Source organism: Amphiura filiformis, chromosome 11 (genome assembly GCF_039555335.1).
Source record: "Amphiura filiformis chromosome 11, Afil_fr2py, whole genome shotgun sequence".
NCBI lineage: Eukaryota > Metazoa > Echinodermata > Ophiuroidea > Amphilepidida > Amphiuridae > Amphiura > Amphiura filiformis.
The window spans coordinates 37,617,295-37,635,863 of NC_092638.1; the positions used below are offsets into that span (position 1 = coordinate 37,617,295).

The following is an 18,569-nucleotide window of genomic DNA, read 5'->3' on the forward strand; positions in this document are numbered from 1 at the left end:
ACTCACGGAAATGGAGGAATCTTGCTGTGTATGATGAAACATATGTAAACCAAAACCAACCTAAGCAAATCGGATAACACCACATTAAAATAGTACACTGATGGGTGATATTTGAAGAAGCAACCAAATTCTGCTTAGGATAGTTTTCTCTCTGTGGAGTTACATGTACACAGGAAACTCACAAAAAAGGAGGAATCTTACTGTGTATGATGTGATACATGTAAACCAAAAACCAACCTAAGCAAAACTGATTACACCACTTTAAAATAGTACATCGAGGGGTGATATTTGAAAAAGCACCCAACCTGCAGAATTTCTAAGTGGTTCACATGCATGGCTTCTCTTTATCAAAATGTACTTTACAACGCTGTCAGGATTTAGAACAAAAATACCTTTAAAACCTTTGAATTACATGATGAGGTATTTGAAAAGTCATCAATTTGAATGGATTTACTTTTTCCTTCATTTGCATTGAATCCAGTAAGTTCAACATGAACTCAAAAAGTCACTCGGGTTTACATTGTGAGCTTATCATCGGCTTTATGTGCTACTGTAATTTTACCAAATCGGGTAGAAATGGTTCACACAGACCCTGTTTACAGTACGGAAAAGTTGAAATTTGCTTTTGACTCATTCGCTGTCCAATCCAGTTGAATTCACTGTCAAGCCTAGTGTCAACAGGCAGGCTTTTTTTTAAATGTGGACCGTCAAGAAAATAAAACTGAACCATTTTGTAACCAAAACAATGCACTATTGTTATTTTGCTCCTACAGCAGCATAATCTGTCCATACACATTTTGTGGACATGTTCAACTTTTACCAATCAAATGTCCAAAACACTAACTGAAACTGATTGAAATATAAATATGATAGCTCTTTGTGTTTTTGTATTGAAATAAAACTACTGATGAATATGCAAATTATATTAATATTTCTGAAGATGGACTATGTTTTCGTATAATTTGACATTTCTATATTTCCAGCAAGGCTAGACGTTTGGAGTGCAGTGTAAGAATCAGTGTTGTTTCTTACAAAGGTATTTACATCATCCGTGTTAACTTATAGACAATTGAAGAGAATCAACATTGATTCTTGCTGAAATTCTTGTTGACAGGCCGATAGTCCAAAGGATCAACAGTCCGAAAACCTCACCCTATAAACCCTAATCCTAACCCTAACTCAAACCTAACCATTCCACAAATCCTAACACTTCCCCTAACCCTAACATATCCCTATCCCTAACTTTATCCTTAACCCTAATACAAAATGTCCTAAACCCTAACTTTAACCCTTTTCAAACTAATGACCCTTTAGTCTAATGGGCTATTCCAGAAATTCTCACCCTGACACATACATGTACCTTGCAACCCATCGTGCCGCGCATGTGCGACGCAGTGGGGTGTCTGAGGGGGGATGTGCCCCCTCAGAACTGACAAACTTTTGCAATGTTTCTTGAAGTTACTTTCAACAAAAGTTTCTTGAAGTTACTTTTAACACCACTGCATCCAAGCATAAAGGACACCCTATCGCTACGAACATCCAAGAGTGTCTATATACAATGACTGACAGAAGAAAGGAAGAAGTTTCCTAAAACAAACCTCTCAGTTCCCTGTGCAGTGTTCAATATGCCCATAGGGAAGTTTCTGATAATTTGCCACTATGATAAGAAAGGATATGTATCTCACATATTCAGTTTGCAAGACGGTTTTATCAAGTGATAATTTCCCATTTTTTGGGTCAGATAAAATACATACTGGAGCATGTACACAAATGTAATTTTGATAAGATTATTACATTTTATTCATTCCGACAAATTTGTTTTGAGGTAGGCAGGCCTCCCTCTCATCAGGGAATGACTGGAGCATGTATTTGTAGATATATCACTGCCCTGATATCATAGCAAGAAAGTACTGTGTTTCGGCTACTATCCAACCAACTGATTGCAGGGGCGTAACAAGCTGGTGGACAAAGTCCATGGGCCCCAAGCAAAAGTGAAAATGAAATAATGGGGATGAAGGAGATGTTAGAAGGGCCCTGCACTGTTCCTTGTTCATGGGCCCCCAAGGCTCTTGCTACGCCCATAACTCATTAATGTTAAAACAGTGATGTGAAGAGGAGAGCACCTGACACCACGCATAGAGAAGATGGAGCGTATGTTCTTTAGTCACCTTCTTCACTCTCATTCTTAGGTTGTCCAGTAACATACAAGAAAGTTGTGAGTGCATAATAATCAGGCAAAATGTTTAATTTCTCACCAAAATAGTGAAATATTCTACTTTTTCTGTTGTATTTCTTTACACAGAAAAGTGACATTTCCCTCCAAATGCCAAAATTTCCTTAGAAGGAAAGTCCTGACTCCCACAATTTTTCTAGGGCATGAAGATAATAACGGAACACTAACAAACTTCTTGCATTGAATCAGTACATTGTTTTCAGGTACTTACTTGATGAAGCAGGTCTTTCCACTATTTCCACACATTCCGCTGGGAAGTAGCCTATACATTCCGTGGCAGGTGGCTTTGTTATACATCCTTTCCATCTTCCATTCGCATTCTTTTCAAGAATCTACAAAAGAAAATCATCATAAAGCACATTGTTAAAAAAAAAGTTGTGAAATAAAAATTCCTTTAAAAAGGAATGTATAGTTTGGTCCATTGGTTAAACACAGAATGCTACTGCATGACAGGTTTGTATCCAGAGTGTGGGTGAGGGGTGGACACCACCAATCCCCTGCATCATGCTGAAGTCTACCTTCTAGATTCATCCACATTCTATATCTAGAATTATGAGGTTCGTAATTAAGGTGGCCCCCGCAACAAAGATGTGTAAATACAAAGAATATGAATTTGGTCATAAATATTTTACATGTACCATATTTGTTCCATTAACCGCCCATGCTACTATAAGTGCCCACCCAGTGACTTTACATGGTCTGAAAGATACGGTACACTGCAGATGATGGATGAATATTTTGGTCCATTTTTATGTATGCAATTATGCAAACAATGTAAAAAATAAGCGCCCATCTGAAATAGCTTTGTTAAGCACCCTGGGCAGTTAATGGAATGAATACTTGTAACCATTCAGCATGAGAGGTCATCATCCTCTATCACCCTGCCAAGTTTAAAGTGCACAACTGCCTGAGAGCAAACATTCATTATTATTGACATATTTCATCAATGAATAATGAAAAATTTCCCTCTAAAATATTCCTAGCCAAAAGCTTCCTAAATTCCCCCACTCTTCCAGTCCCATTAAAATCAGATGAAACATACTTCTACATTGTGCATATACTGTAACTGGCAAGATCAAAACAAAACATGCCCAAATCCCTGGCTGGGTTCATCTACAAACCACATAACATTTCCTGGACAATGTTTGTATGCCCAGACACCCACTCCTGATGACAGCTATCATGTAAACCTGTTACATTGTGGCTCTTCATGGTGTTGATAAGAGCAACAAGTGAAATGGATTCTACTGCAATAGCTGCCTTTTTGTGTGTTTTCTTCTGTAGCAAAGGAGAGGCAAGACAGTGGATGCCCCAAAACTTCAAATCCCCCCCCCCCCAATGTCAACCCTGCTGCCAAATTTATCTATAAATTTGCCTATAAATAAAGTTGATTAAACCAGCACCAAATATAGCTTCAATATAAATTGTAGCACTTTTTTTATTCCAACTTTTGAGAGAGCCCCCTCAGATAATTTGGCTCCTCTGTGTCACACTATTGTACAGAAGTTCACTTTTTACCCTCCCCCCCAGCAATTCTCACCTAGAGGACTAGCCAGGATTTGCAAAGTTTCCCATCTATCTGATTGGTACACACAAGGAATCAGCAAAATGGAGGAGAGGGGACCCAGCCCACAGAAATTTAAGATTTGTTGGTCTTTTCTGTACTTTTTAGCCATTGCATTGGTGACCATTTTCATCATATTTTGCCCCTTGGGAGTTGCCTTGTCCCCTCTCAGACCTAAGTCCTGGCTACGCCACTGACCACCAAGACCTCCCCTACAATGCCCCGTCACACTATTGGGCTTCAGGCCTGACATAAAGCAGCTATTGCAAATGAGACAATTCTTACATCCACTGCAGGATTTGCAAAAGGTGAAACTTTTCAACACACATAGGGCATTGACTTTTCATACCCAATAATGTTGAGCTCCAAGAGACACATCAAGGCAAAACATTCACTCATGTACTGGGGCAAAAGTTATTTTTAACTGTGGTTAATTTTAGTGACTCTTGCATTTTTATTAAAAGCAATTATTGCCAGTGGCGGTGCCAGGAATTTTTTTCATAGGGGGCATTGAGGGGGGGCAAAGTGAATTTCAGGGGGGGCAAAATCAACCAATTTTGTGCAAAATTGACGCAAAATGTGGAATTTTTCGTAATTTTGGGTTTTTACTGGGGTAGCGCAACAGGGGGGACAAAAGTTTTGACTGGGGGGCATTTGCCCCCTCATGCCCCCCCCTGTGGCTCCGCCAGTCCCGCCACTGATTATTGCAAATCACATAGTACATGTGCAACGTTTGCTTCTGATGTATCTTTCTCACAGGAATTTCTTTAAATTGCAATAAATTGGGAAGAAATTTGTGAACATTTAAAAACTAAACAATGTTTTGGGTTGTTTTGTCTAAAGATTGATGACTGGAAGTGTATGCAATAAATTAAACATTGTCCATGCCACAATACAACTCTATTGCAAACATCAAACTTTTGAACTTAAAACAGTCAGCAGATTTAAAAGCAGTTAAATCTTGTTTCAATATTAATTTTGCACAAAATCATAAGTCTTCGGATGGTGTGTAAAGAGGGTAAAATTTCTGAATCTCATATCAACTTGCATGCGCTCCCCAGTCCCCACTCAGTGTACCAAAAAAACCCTCCTTTTCCCATCTCAAATTGTAAAAAACTTATTTTCCCTGTTTTTTGAACATGCATGAGTAGGATGACACAAGTGTAGTAAGCAAATGTTTGCACATTTGAAAGTCTTCATGCCATTTTTCAATATTTTATAGCATATCTAATATGTTGGTTCGTATCTGCCAAAATGTGCTTGTTCATTGTTGCACTATTTAAAATCCACACCCCTCTATGGAATGACCCTAACCCTAACCCTACCCGAGGTTTTTTGGCTATCGGAAGGGAAAGAAGGAACGAAAAGGAGAGAAGATGAAGAAGAAAGTCACTTGGCACCCCGGATTCGAACCTGGGACCCCTCGCATGCCACGCAGAAGATCCCCAGCATGTAGCTACACAGGTGACGTTGGCCCGGCCAACGATTCCGTGGGTATATATGTCTTCGTCTGATTGCGTCATCAAGTCCCGTGGAATGCATGCACGCAGAGTGGTTTTAATAGTGAGCTTTAGTGAGTCCTAGTTCTGTTTAGGGTTAATCTTTCACAAAGAGAGTGTGCTTTTCAAATGGAGCTACCTGAGTGTGTGACTCCATATGCGTGACTCCGTGTGGAAGATTAAAGCATGTCTTCCATAGGGGTGTGCAGATTTACACAACTCCTTTCTTGGAAGGAATCTTTAAATGATATGTAAAATGCAGGTGACACACCTTTTTAGGTGCTACCTTTATTTGGTATGCAGGTTGGCCTACAAGCTTGAGGGGGAATGCTCTTCTTACTGGTCTCCAGCCAGCCAGGGGCCTACCTAGACCCAGGTTCATATTGCCAACGCCTCTGGCCCCACATTCTGCCCAAGAGAAACTTGTTGTGTAAAAGATCCTGGGTAAAAGATGTTTAATATACAACAAATTTCACTATGTTTTTAAACTTGGCCTTTATACATAACACAATGTAGTGAAATTTACCTAGCATTTTGCAGGCAAGCCAACACATACCCCCAAGTTGGAGAAATATTTACCTTGTCTGACCTCTCTGACCTTTGACCCTAACCCATCTTAAAATAACCTGTTAATATCTCCTCCTAATCCTAGTACAAATCAAGCGGTGTCAGCACTTCCAATCCGTATCCCCAAAATGTCTCATTTTCAAGGCCCAGTTCAATATCCTGCATTCAACACTCATAGCTCAAAATATGACTCTAAGGTTGAGGAGTATGAGTTTTTGTACCCAACACATTCAAAGGTCATTCTATGAATGTACAACTGTATTGGGGTTAAAGAACTTTGTCCTGGCAGATGAGATCACATTAGGGCGTGTTGCCAAGTGGATGGGGGTTAATCGGTATGACCCATGCTAAAGCCCCCTCCCTAAGGTCCATAAATATACAGCCATCTAATGGGTTAACCATTGTTTTGTTTGTGTGTCAGGTGTGTATGGGTTTGCTGCATGGTGAACTTTATTATTTTACATTTGGGGATGGTGCACTATGTGTACATGTGGGGTGATTCATGGGGGGGGCACACGGCCGGCTGTAGCAAGTGGGGAGGCTGGGACCTGGGAAGCCATGGCCGCCTCACTTTTTGAGAAATTTGTTATGTTTTTCTTTACAGCTTAATTTCAATTTTGGCATGTATTTTGGCTGCCTCATATTTTGATGGCCGCCTACATTTTTCAAACTGTTTCGGGGGGGGTCATTATTTGGCAGGGAAGGGGTGGAGGAAGAGACATTTTGAGGGCAATCAATTAGCAAATGCTGCAAGATCAAAATAGAGGGACAAGCAATTTCTGGCACATCAAAGAGGGAGGTATTATAATTTTTAGCATACGAATGTCGTGTTCCTTTTTTAAAAATATTTCACACTAAAAAGTGTATAAAATCTAAAAAATGTCTCAAAATCCAAGATTTCCTGCAAACTGTATTCACATCACAAATTGACAAATACTCTTTAAGCGAGGGGGGGGGGTTAATATTTTGGCAAAGCTACGAAGGGGGAAATACATTTTGAGCATACCAGATATATACCTGTGATTGAACAAGCCCCTAACTGCATGTGGTAATAATGAGTTAAGTTTCCAGTGTAAATGTTAGTGAACCTGATGATGAGAGTGCACACTGTTGACAGGATTAACCCAACAATGCGCTATTCCAGTTGAAATCCATACACCCCTATGGAAGACATGACCTTAATCTCCCACAGAGGGAGTGCAGATTTCAAATTAAGCTACCTAAAGTAACCCCATTTGAAATTCACACTCCTCTTGTGAAAGATTAAGGTCATGTCTTCCATAGGGGGTGCATGGATTTTGATTGGAATAGCCCGATGCATGCCAAATGTGCAAACTGGGGGTAAGCTGGAAGAGGTACTGATTGTTTGGTCAACATTGATGGGGGAATACAAATAACATACTTGACCCCTGGATGCAACATTGCTAAATGCTGCCAAATTATATCAGGCTGATGACAGGTTCTCACACCACTGAGGAATACACTGACAAAGTTTTCCCAATACATCATGATACATGTGAAAGTGTTGAAGTTGTTGCCAAGGAATTCATAGGAAAATCTAGGAACTAGAAGGCAGGGGGGGGGTATGCACACCACTATGTTTGAGTCCAAGTTCAAGAGGATACAAACTCCTATTCCCAATTTGTAACCGGCAGTTGCACATTATGTTTTGTGGGACCTGAGAGCACATCAGAAAAACCAAATTGCATTCTGAATATGAGGAATGTCCTTCTGATATCAAATAAGTTTGATTTTTTGAAATTCACAATGTAATACAAATCTTCTTTACGTCAGACACACCAAATTGCATTTGAATGTTAAAAATGTCAATTTTTAACATTCAAGTGCAATTTGGTATGTCTGATGTGCTCTCAGGTCCCCCAAACTACTGTGCAAAGGTGGGTGACCGAGCCCTTACAGCATTTCCATTGTGTTTCAGAAAGCAATCCAATTTTTCCTTGCAAGTGGGATAGCTCTCATTGCTGGTTCCAAAATTCTGTCTCATCTCCGACCTTATTCTTATTCTCAGTAGTTTGGCAACCTAGTGTAGTCTCCAAATCTAACAGTTTGCTCTCATTATACATCAATTGGGGTCATGACCCACTAGTTGGGGGTCACCTCATTATATACCAAGTAAGGTTCCAAATTGAACTTGATAGGGTCAAGTTGATTCAGCTGGATGTCTTCTATTTTGCCTCCTTCCCTGACCCTTTTCTGGGAAATTTGGTTTCTGCCCCTGATGTTACTCATGGGTGTGCAGTTTTTTGTTCTACTTACAGTAATAAGATCCCCTGCTTTGAAGGACAGGGCTGATCTGTCATGTATTTTTATATAATCCTTAATGGCTCTGGCTTGGCATCCTCCAATTGCATCTGTAGCAAAAACAAAACATCACAGAATATCGGGTTAAATTTCTGAAACAATAGAGGGCAGCAGGCATTAAATTAGTTGACTCGGATTCACGAGACGTTGAAGCAGTTTGAAGACTTACAAATAATCACAACTGGGAATCTCACCTTTTAACCATTAGCATTGCAAATTAAGAGCAATTACTCACTTGCATGAATGAAAAAATTTGTGTAATAGGCTGAAGACATCAGATGTACCCCCAACAGATAGAACTACCACAATCTTTGGTCAAGATAGGATATGGAGAGTTAGAAGCAACTTTTGCCAAAACGGACAGAATTATTTGTCTTCTTCAACTTTAACAGAACACTATGGTGCACAAATTAATGTTACATGTACCAGCATTTTGACATGGTCCTATTTAATGAGCACAGTATGAGAAGTGGTATGAGACAAGGTTGTCTCATATCCCTGGTATGAGTTAATTCACTTCATTTTTTACTCTAATAATTTCTTCCAAAATCTAGCAGGAGGTTAATGATTATTAACATTATCAAACAGGTGTTGGAAAGCAATGTTTTATCTCAAAATTGATCAATTTTCTTGTAGATTTGTAGTTTTCCTTTTTATATCATAAATATACAGTTAAGTTTTTAGATTTTTGATTTAATTTGTTTCATCGTAATTAAACTAATTAGAGCCCTGGGTGTTTAACAAAGTCATTTTAAGAAAATGCTCATTGTGCACTGTTTTTGAAGTCTAAATTGACATAATTATTCTATGCCAAGTAATGTTTTAATTAATTCACACTATTAGGAATAAGAACTCAGAACTGTAAAACAATGTTTCAGCCATTTAAACATTAAAATGTCCAGATGGTTTCTCTGTGGAAATCAAATCCTTTGTTGTCCCTTTCAAGGATTCATGCAAAAAGAACACGTAAATGTTTCTAACTAATTCCTTTTGGAAGATATTGAAATTAGCGAATTAGCAAACTGTTGAATTAGTCTCAAACGTGGTGTACCACAGTTGAGACTAATTTGACAGTTTTTTGATGATTTTTTGATGATACCAATTCAGAATGCCTAAAAATATGAGCTTTCATCTGATACCAAAACCATGTGGTAATAGGGGCTGATGGGGTAGAGTGGGGGATTAATTATAGTTGTCAATTGGGTAACCCACTTTTAAATGTAAAATAATTAATCTAGATTTGTTCTACTTTTGTAAGCCATGAACTGTTTAGCAAAATAATTTTGCTTTTTTTTATGATTTATCAGAATTTTCATGCAATACGTTATACAATTTGGTTAAAATTATGTTGACAACAACCTAGTATCCTGCCTAGCCATCAATGGTGCCACCAGTCCTACAATTCCCACTATTTACACAAATACGATACAATACTTCTTGCAACCCTCAAGGCACGCTTGCTTGCTCAGTTACTGAAACCGAACAAGTGATTCCCATAATCATTCAAACCCCAATTGATGACTTCAATTGTGTTACAGTAAAAGAACCGCTTGTACTTGTATCATTAAGGAAAGACCTAAACAAAGAAAACTATTAAGATGCTTGGAACTGTGATTGAAGATAGAACTCTTAATGATAATTTCATAGTAATGCTACTGATTGTGACCGTCCATCTTAAATGGACCGTAAAGTCTGCATTTTTGTAGTCGGTAAATTCTCCTCAAAATAGGCTTTGCATTCACAATTAATTTTTGTGCCCAATAATTAGGAAAAATAATTTACTGGATGGGCAGTTGCAATTTTAATGACATCAATACCAAAACCCGCTCTAACTTTATAAACAAACTTGATTAAAAAAAACATAACAGGAGCTAGTATTAGGGGTTATGCAATAATTATTTGTCCCCCTCTCCTACAACATGAACTCTCCCTCCCCCCTCAAAAAAAAATATTCTTGTCCCCCTTGATGAGCCACAAGTTTCCCATCTCCGTTCCTTTGCACATCACATGTCAAAATATGGTAAATTCGGGAGTTTGTCACAAACACTTGTATAAACTGCCATCTCATGGGAGAAGGGGAAGGTGTGGGGGTGAGCAAGGGTGGGAAAATCCCCCTACCCATCCCACTGGTTATGCCACTGCAAGTGTGCATATCCAAGGTGTCAATAGCTTGCACAAAACACGATTCCTCTCTGCAAAATGCAACTCACTTAAATGCTATCAGGTTTGGACAAGAGAGGGCTCAGTTCCTTATCTGTAATAGTTAGTGAGAATTCCAGCTATCATTTTGAGGAATTCTGCTATGAAAGATGGGAAACTCTGAAGACACTATTGAAGTTTCAATAAATTACAATCCCACACCCCACCCCATATTTCCAGAGAAAATAAGAAATTTCCAACCATCAGTGTACCACCTCAAAATCTTAACCCAGCAAGTTTAATCACAGATCTGACATGAAATGAGACTACTGTCTATTCAATTAGCTTAGATTCTTGAATTTTTAAAATATTTGAAAAAATAGAAAATTGTGGTCAAAGTCATCAAAGAAAAGTGTTAGCACAGCCTTAGACCTAACATGATTTATACTTCTCAAATTCTAAAGTTCAGTTTAGAACCTCATTTCTTTTCAATTTTGGTCTTTTCCCGCGATATTTTTATAAAAAGCCGTAGAATGTCGGGTACCATAAACTTTTTTTAATCAATCCATTTAGAGCAATGGGGACGAATGTCATAATGCGCTGAGTATTTATTCGACCATCCGTATCAGGAAGTATTGTCCATCAAAATAGCTATATATTAGCCAGTACATGTATGCCTAATTTGTGTTGAAACCCTACTGTTGAAACATTACGTTATTATTTATGAACTAAGCTGTTCTAAAATATGCCCAGCTTATATATATAAATACATTCCTTGTGTATTATTTATTTATTTATTTATTTATTTATTTATTTATTTATTTATTTATTTATTTATTTATTTATTTTACGAATTGGTCTGAGAAGGTATAGGCCTATAGGCTAAAATTACACATTTATTTTCAATTTGTTATTCCGGGTTTTGGTTTTTTTTGTATGAGAAGGACATTTGGAAACAAAAGAATGTTTGCATCAGAAAATATTATTTAAAACAATCAGGTTACAGAAAACAATTCTTGTAAAGTCACTGTATCTGAAAATGTCAAGCGAAAGCTGATATTCTTGGGAAGGAATAATGGTATTCAACAAAACTCAAGTTACATTGTAAACCAGTTGAAATAAGAACGAAATCCATAATTTTAATGTCATTGTTTAGGAAAAAATAATGCTCAGAATAATGTTATGCATAAAACGTAATCGCGCCATAATTATAGTTTCGTGTAACAAAAACCGGTGGACCATCATCATAGAACCCATCCAATAACCGGAACGATATAACAATTGGAATGGCAGGACAGATTGGTGGACAGATTGTTTTGCCAAATTGGATAGGGTCTATGCCCTAAGTTGAGAATGGACCGTCCCACTCGATTTGTAAAAAGGTCGCGAACCCTTATGGTGGACCCAAGTAACTGCCTAAAATGAGGCAAAATTGAAAAGAAATGGGGTTTTAAATTGAACTTTGGAATTTGAAAAGTATAAACCATGTTAGGTCTAAGGCTGTGCTAACACTTTTCTTTGATGACTTTGGCCACAATTATTTATTTTTTCAAATATCTTAAAAATTCAAGAATCTAAGCTAATTGAACAGACAGTAATAGTTTTAAATCTGGTATCAGCAAGACACTTTTTATTTTTTCATTTAAGTTTTCTAAACAGAATTTGCAGTTTTAGCATTTTAGCCAGTCTTTGTCTTGGTCTTGGATAGGCTGGTCTCAGTTACAACACTGTTGTCTTAGCTCTTAATTCTGACCCTAATTCTATTTTGTTAGTCCTAATCCTATTCTAATCTTAGCCCTAAGACCTGACCCTAATCTTTCAGATTTAGAGGGATTGAAGTCTCAGATAATTGAAAGTTGTACGCAGGAGTAGCGCTAGCTTGTGCCATGGGGGTTTTGGATCCACATTTTTACTGAACTTTGGCATTTTTACCCCTTATTTGAAAACCTAGCACTAACCCTGATCATACAGAGGAACTTTTCATTTACACCTAGGGCTTACTATTAAAAAAACCACAGCCTTTCCTCATACACATGTTTTCCCCCCGGTGGGGTCACTCAACTTGCAATACTGACCGCACGATCGTTACCAAAAAAGGGGTCATTTTTAGGGCTTGTCCACGGACAAAATTGTCCTTGAAATTGGAAAAATAGGGGTGTTTTATCGCACATTGTCCACAAAATTAAAAAAAAGGGGTTCTTATTAGTTTCTCCCGATCACGTGGATAGCTGGCCAGATATTAAATCACAGGAATAAATTTGGTTTCCTACTTCGTACTCATCAATATTGTTCTTGGTTCTATTTCGTGCGTAGCCTTAGCATAGATTCATATTATAAAAAGCCTCGTCTTTGAAATGTTGAAATAGGGTCAAAATTGCAAATGTGTCCTCGGAATCTAAAAAATAGGGGTGTTTCAGAGTACCATTTTGTCCTTGTTCTGAAGTAAAAAAAGGGGGTAACATTTCATGATTTGTCCTTGAAATTGACTGCGAAAGGAGGTAATTTGTACTTGTGGTAATGGTCCTACGTGTCCCCCTGCCAGGGAGTGACCCCACCGGGGTTTTCCCACCCATAAATCAGGAAACTTCCTGAAGTATTAGAGACAGACACTATTCACAATCTATGTCAAATGCTACCTTCCACTGGGTCGAGTTCATTGCCAAATTACACATTAGTTTACCAACAAGAACAACATTTTTATGCCCCTGAGTACAAAATGATTTCTAATATAGAGGGAAGTATACCAAATGACTTCTTCCTTTTAGGTCAAGTTCAAAGACAACTTTCAAATTAGTTTACCAATTAAGAACAACCATGCTTAATCCCTTCCTACAAAGTGACTCCACCATACTACATTTTTAATTGGTTATTGTTACAAATGATCCGTGCATGATTTGCAACATAGAAGGAAATACACCAAAATGTCTTCTTCCTTTTGGGTCAAGTTCAAAGACAACTTTGCAAATTAGTGTACCAAACAAGAACAAACATGCCTCATCCCTTTTTCCAACCCATTACATGATGAGTAGTAATTGGCAGGGGTACAATAACATTGGTAGCATAATTGGTTGGAGAGACAGAGATGGAAGTGGACTAAATGACTCCTTCCACTAGGTCAAGTTTGTTTACAACTTGCCAAATTAGTTAACCTTATCTAAATCCACTAGTTCTAAGCCACTTTCAGCTAATTCATTAAAAGCATCTCATTATTTGGATACTTTAACAGTCCGGTCCGACTGCCTGATCAGGAAGTACTGCCGAATCAGGCAGCATGTTGCCGAGTCAGGCAACACAGACTTTGGTAACCCTTCCGAATTTGACAGACTAAGAACTATATTGTTCATGGTGATTTTATAAAAGATCGGTCGAAATTTTACTTTGACACACATGAGCTACATGTAAGTTGACAATTTTTCACCGGGCGAAAAAATATTCCACCGGGAGGAAAATAATTTAAATAACAAAACAATTTCTAACGTTTTTTTAAAAATTTGATTTAAATATGCAAATTAACTTTATTTTAACTAAAATTGATGAAAAATTACTACTAATTGTACATCCATTGATAATTTTATATATTTTACCTACTTCTTTACTCTAAACCAAGAAATAACGGTATATCAAAAGATGCTCTATTTGAAATAGAGCACTGCATTGTGGGATACCATACTGCCTGACTCGGCAACATGCTGCCTGATTCGGCAGTATTTCCTGATCAGGCAGTCGAACCGCACTGTTTAATGAAAGTTGTTAAAAAGTGTTCCACTTGGTGTATTCTTTAAATGTGCATTCAAATTAGGGATAGCTTCAAAATCCAATAGGTGATCGACAGCTGGCACCCTGGCAGAACTAACTATTTTAACCGCATTTTATTGTTACAAACAATAGCAATGTAATCACCGGTAAGTACTGGCAGCCGGGGGTTTGAAGCCATCCTTAATACTACAGGGACTGTCTTTCAAATTTGCAGGAGAGCATTAAATAGCTCTTCTGGAGTCTTCAAGGAGAGCTGTTTGAAGCATTTACAATAAAATGTAAGGAGAGAATGGTCAACCAAGGAGATCTAAAAATCACTCTCCTATATCATATTCCGGGACATATTAAAGGAGAGCAGTAGAGAGTGATTGCTCTTGTTTTCTCAAAAGGTAGTCCCTGATATTAGCAGAAAGAAGCCCAGTAAAAAAGGAAAGGCAGATATTTTTGTTGATTATCCTCTGACTTTTGGACTTATTTGTTTCATTCCATGCTTATTATGGCTGCCCAATACTTGCTAAACCCTGCACTGGAGGGGTGGTAGATAAGACCCCAGTTGGTAACTGATCTATCCTAAGACCCCAAATCTTGACAACTCTGAAAGAAGTGTCAAATCTGTCAAATGAACATTCTGGAATATCCTCCCTATAAAGCTTGAGCAAACTAAGGAACTTAAACTTCCCCATTAGGCCATGCATTACGCTTCAAATCCTGAGGTTTACATGGAAGTGACAGGCTGTATTAAAAGGATACCCATACCAGCAGCATTGTTTCTTTATAGTACAATATTTAGGGTGGATATTTGGCAAAATAGTGGACTTCCTGTTGACAACGCCCATGCAAAAATTACAAAAATCTTGTTAAGTTTCCTTTTTGATTAAATATCCTTTGCTTTTTTGATCTTTTAATCCTGCATGGGGAAGAACATAATGATGAGCATAAATGCAGCAAAGTTGTCCCAACTTCAATTATTTTACCTATATTGTTGATTGCTCTGGGTGACACAGACTTGAAATTACAGGTGTTTTAAAGCTGATTATTAATGTAGGGCCTTATACACTTTACATTAAGCCTGCCAGAAATACACAATTTTGGAGGCTAAAAAACGCACCTCAGTTTTCCCCCAAAAATTGCAGAAATATGTGTTTTCTGCCAAAAACGTTAAATCTATAAAAAAAATTTATAAAAAATTTTTGAATTTCTTTTTTGTGGATTTGTAAGCCAAGTGCTGCAATCATTCATGGTTGATTTTTAAAAATTGGAAAAAAAAGTATAATTTTGCATCCAAAGGGGGCAGATTTGTAACTTGTGTTCACTTCATTATCTATTACCGATCTAAAAATGCTTTGATTCTGTACACATTTCTATACCTTGGATGGATTTTTCATAATGTCAAAACACACATTTGGAGCCAAAATACACAATTTGTGCCGCAAATAATGCAATTGCGCATTTATAGCAGCCCTACTTTACATCATTTATCTTTTTATTTGAAAAGAGGTCCCCTGTCTGTAACCTTGCTCTACTTTTAAATAACCAATCAACCTAAATCCTAGCATCAATTTGCTATATCATCTACAAAATCCACTTCAAATAAAATACATATTCCAATCATATACATCTAGCTTACAATAATCCATAAGGCAATGTATGTCTAAACAAAATATGACCCAGTTATCAAAACTGATCAAACATGTTTGACTTGAATATAGTCTGTATAAAGTGAATGTGATAGAAAAGGGGGTATAGGGGTATATTCCCCTTCACCAAACTCTATTGTACTGGAAAGATTTGCAGGTGTTTGCTTCTGACAACAAGGGTTGTTCACATAAAAGGGTTTGATCAGGATCCAAACTGAACAAACCAGACCAATTTGGATCCGACTGATTATATTGGCCTACTTTGTAACATGCTGATTTTGATTTTTGATTCTTCGTAGCATTTTTGGTTAGGGTTAGGATTTATAGGATTTTATAAAATAACTAGGGTAGTGGAAATGAGTCCTAGTGCATCAAATGAGGTCAAATGCAAGGCACTTAGAATACGTCAACTACTTTATTTAACCTGCTCATTTTAGATCTGGACCATTTCATTTCTCTTCAATCCACTTCTACACCAACCATGTGACTCCCTCAATATTTTCATTTTTTCACATTATAGCTCCTGTCCTTCCAGCCATGCCAACATAGGCTTTTATAACATCATTCTTGCCCTGAGAGCATTTCCCTTTAAATCTAGCATAAAGAATTTGAGTTTATTTTTGTCAATCAACTTGCCTAGTATTTAAATTGAGCTGGGGTACAAGAAGGAATGACTGGTTAAGTATACAACAGTCTGCCTTTCTGCATATAATACTTAATTAAACTGTTTATTTCAACAACTGGTGATATTTTTGGGGCGCCCTCTACGGAGGCGGCCCACAATATAGGCATGAGTTTGTGAGAAGCTTCTAATTTCACTCTTACTAGATTTACTCCAATTGTTTTGCTAAAATTATGCCTTGCTCAGAAATAAAACCACAATATGCTTGGATTTTATTTTATTATTGTTTTCTGTTATGCACAGGATAAAATGGTGTGCGATATTCTTTGTTTAAAAGACAAAATTAATGGATTTGTAAAAACACCAAATAATTCGAGACCTTTGACCTTTGTAACCACTTTGACCTTTGTAACCAATTTACCGCCTCTTACAGCGTGTTTCTACTGAGCAGACGGTTGCGGGTTAATTCGAGTGAATTCGTGGTGATGCGAGGATACGCGGTAACAGCCCCAGTAGAAACAGATCGGGTGAAGGTTAATGCGCGTAATGCGAGTGAATCCGTCAACCACCTATTGAGGTGGTTAATAGTGGTTAATCTGCGGTAACGCTCGCAGTAGAAACAGTACGGGTGACGATTTTGCGGGTGACACCGAAGTTAGCCTATCACAATACAGTGTGAACATTCAAAATTTGACCTTGAAAGGTCACAAAAACTATTTGCTGGACTTCCGCCTTCCCTACTAAATATGTGGGTAGTGAATTGTTACCCTGCATTAACAGCGCAGTAGAAACGACCCAGTGAATGCGAGAGGATTGAAATGCGGGTGAAGGTGAATTCGCGGTAATGCGAGGTGCTCAGTATAAACACGCTGTTAGAACCCGATAGACGGTGACCAACACCATGGACTACAATAGCCTAATCTGAATGGCATAGTCCAATAACCTCAAATAAACAATCATAGTGCAAAATTTGACCTAACTTGCAGAGTATGAGTTTTTGTACCCAAAGTTTCAAAGTCAGGCATCTTATCAAGATCAAGATAGTGATAGTGAAATAACAATTAACATGCTTATCTTACCAAGGTCTTATCTTTCTGCATGGGGTAATTGGAAATTATGGTGTAGCCTATTTGTTTTAAGGATGAAACAACTGGCTCCTTTTGCATGGAAATTAGAACAAATTACTATACAAGCTGTATCAAAAAGTTTGGTACCCAGCAGTTTTGATAGTAATTGAAAAGCCTGGTTCTTCCAAATGCAATATCGGGTCCCCTTAAAATGATAAAATGATCAGACCATAAATCTTTTGTGACTGTTTATGACATTAATCAACAAATTATGCGGATCCTAGATGTGTCGAGGATGTTATGTTTATGAACAAAACGTTACGTTTGTATTTTCAACATTGTTAATCATTGCTACGTGTATGTTAACAAATGAAAGTTCTGCAATTATTTTAATTCTTCAATGCTAAGTTAGTAAGTATTCTTTTGGATATCATCAAATTGTAAATCTCTAGTCAGATTTTCAGTGTGTTAACAACTATGTATCAAAGATGTTACGTTCATGTACAAAACATTAACGTTCTTATCTTGTAAACATTGTATACCCATATAGCTACTTTTATGAAGAATGAATGTTCTGTAATTGTCTTTTATCCTTCATCTCTATTAGATTTTCAGTGTATTAGCAAGTAGATGATGTATATGTATCACAGACGTTATGATGTATATGTATCACAGACGTTATACATTCATAAAAACTTTTCTTTTGGTCAACATAGGGGTAGATCCTCTTCTATACTATCCATCATATACCCCCCTGCATAACGAAATTCAACAATATTCAATATCCAAAGCAATATCATCACTACAATATGCCCCAAAATTGAACTCCCCCACCCCACATAATCGCAAATTGACACGACAGCTTCATTCCAATTCAATTTATTTCATCCAAAACGGTCCTGTGATACACCTTCCCCAATCAAACACATTTCTCTTGCATTTGATCATCTTCTACTCTTCCCTAGAAAAAATCATTATGATACCAAATCCCGGGACCAAATCTAAACACCATGCCATGGAATTCACCATATCACGTCCAAGCTCACATAATTTGGGCGCCCCATTCCTTTTTTAAAGGAATTTTTATTAATAACTTGTTAGGGCTGCCTGTCTGCAATAAGTACAACACTTGAATGGACATTTAATGTAATTCTCAGAAATCC

The 18,569-nt window shown here is 37.5% G+C and overlaps 1 protein-coding gene across 1 annotated transcript in view; it reads right to left on the minus strand.

Annotated features, from left to right (window-relative positions):
- Positions 1-18,569, minus strand: part of LOC140163662 (uncharacterized) — a 384,359-nt gene that overhangs the window by 159,855 nt on the left and 205,935 nt on the right. The window contains 2 exon segments of the mRNA XM_072186977.1: positions 2,445-2,565; positions 8,141-8,235. Of these exon segments, the coding sequence (XP_072043078.1) occupies positions 2,445-2,565; positions 8,141-8,235 (216 nt within the window).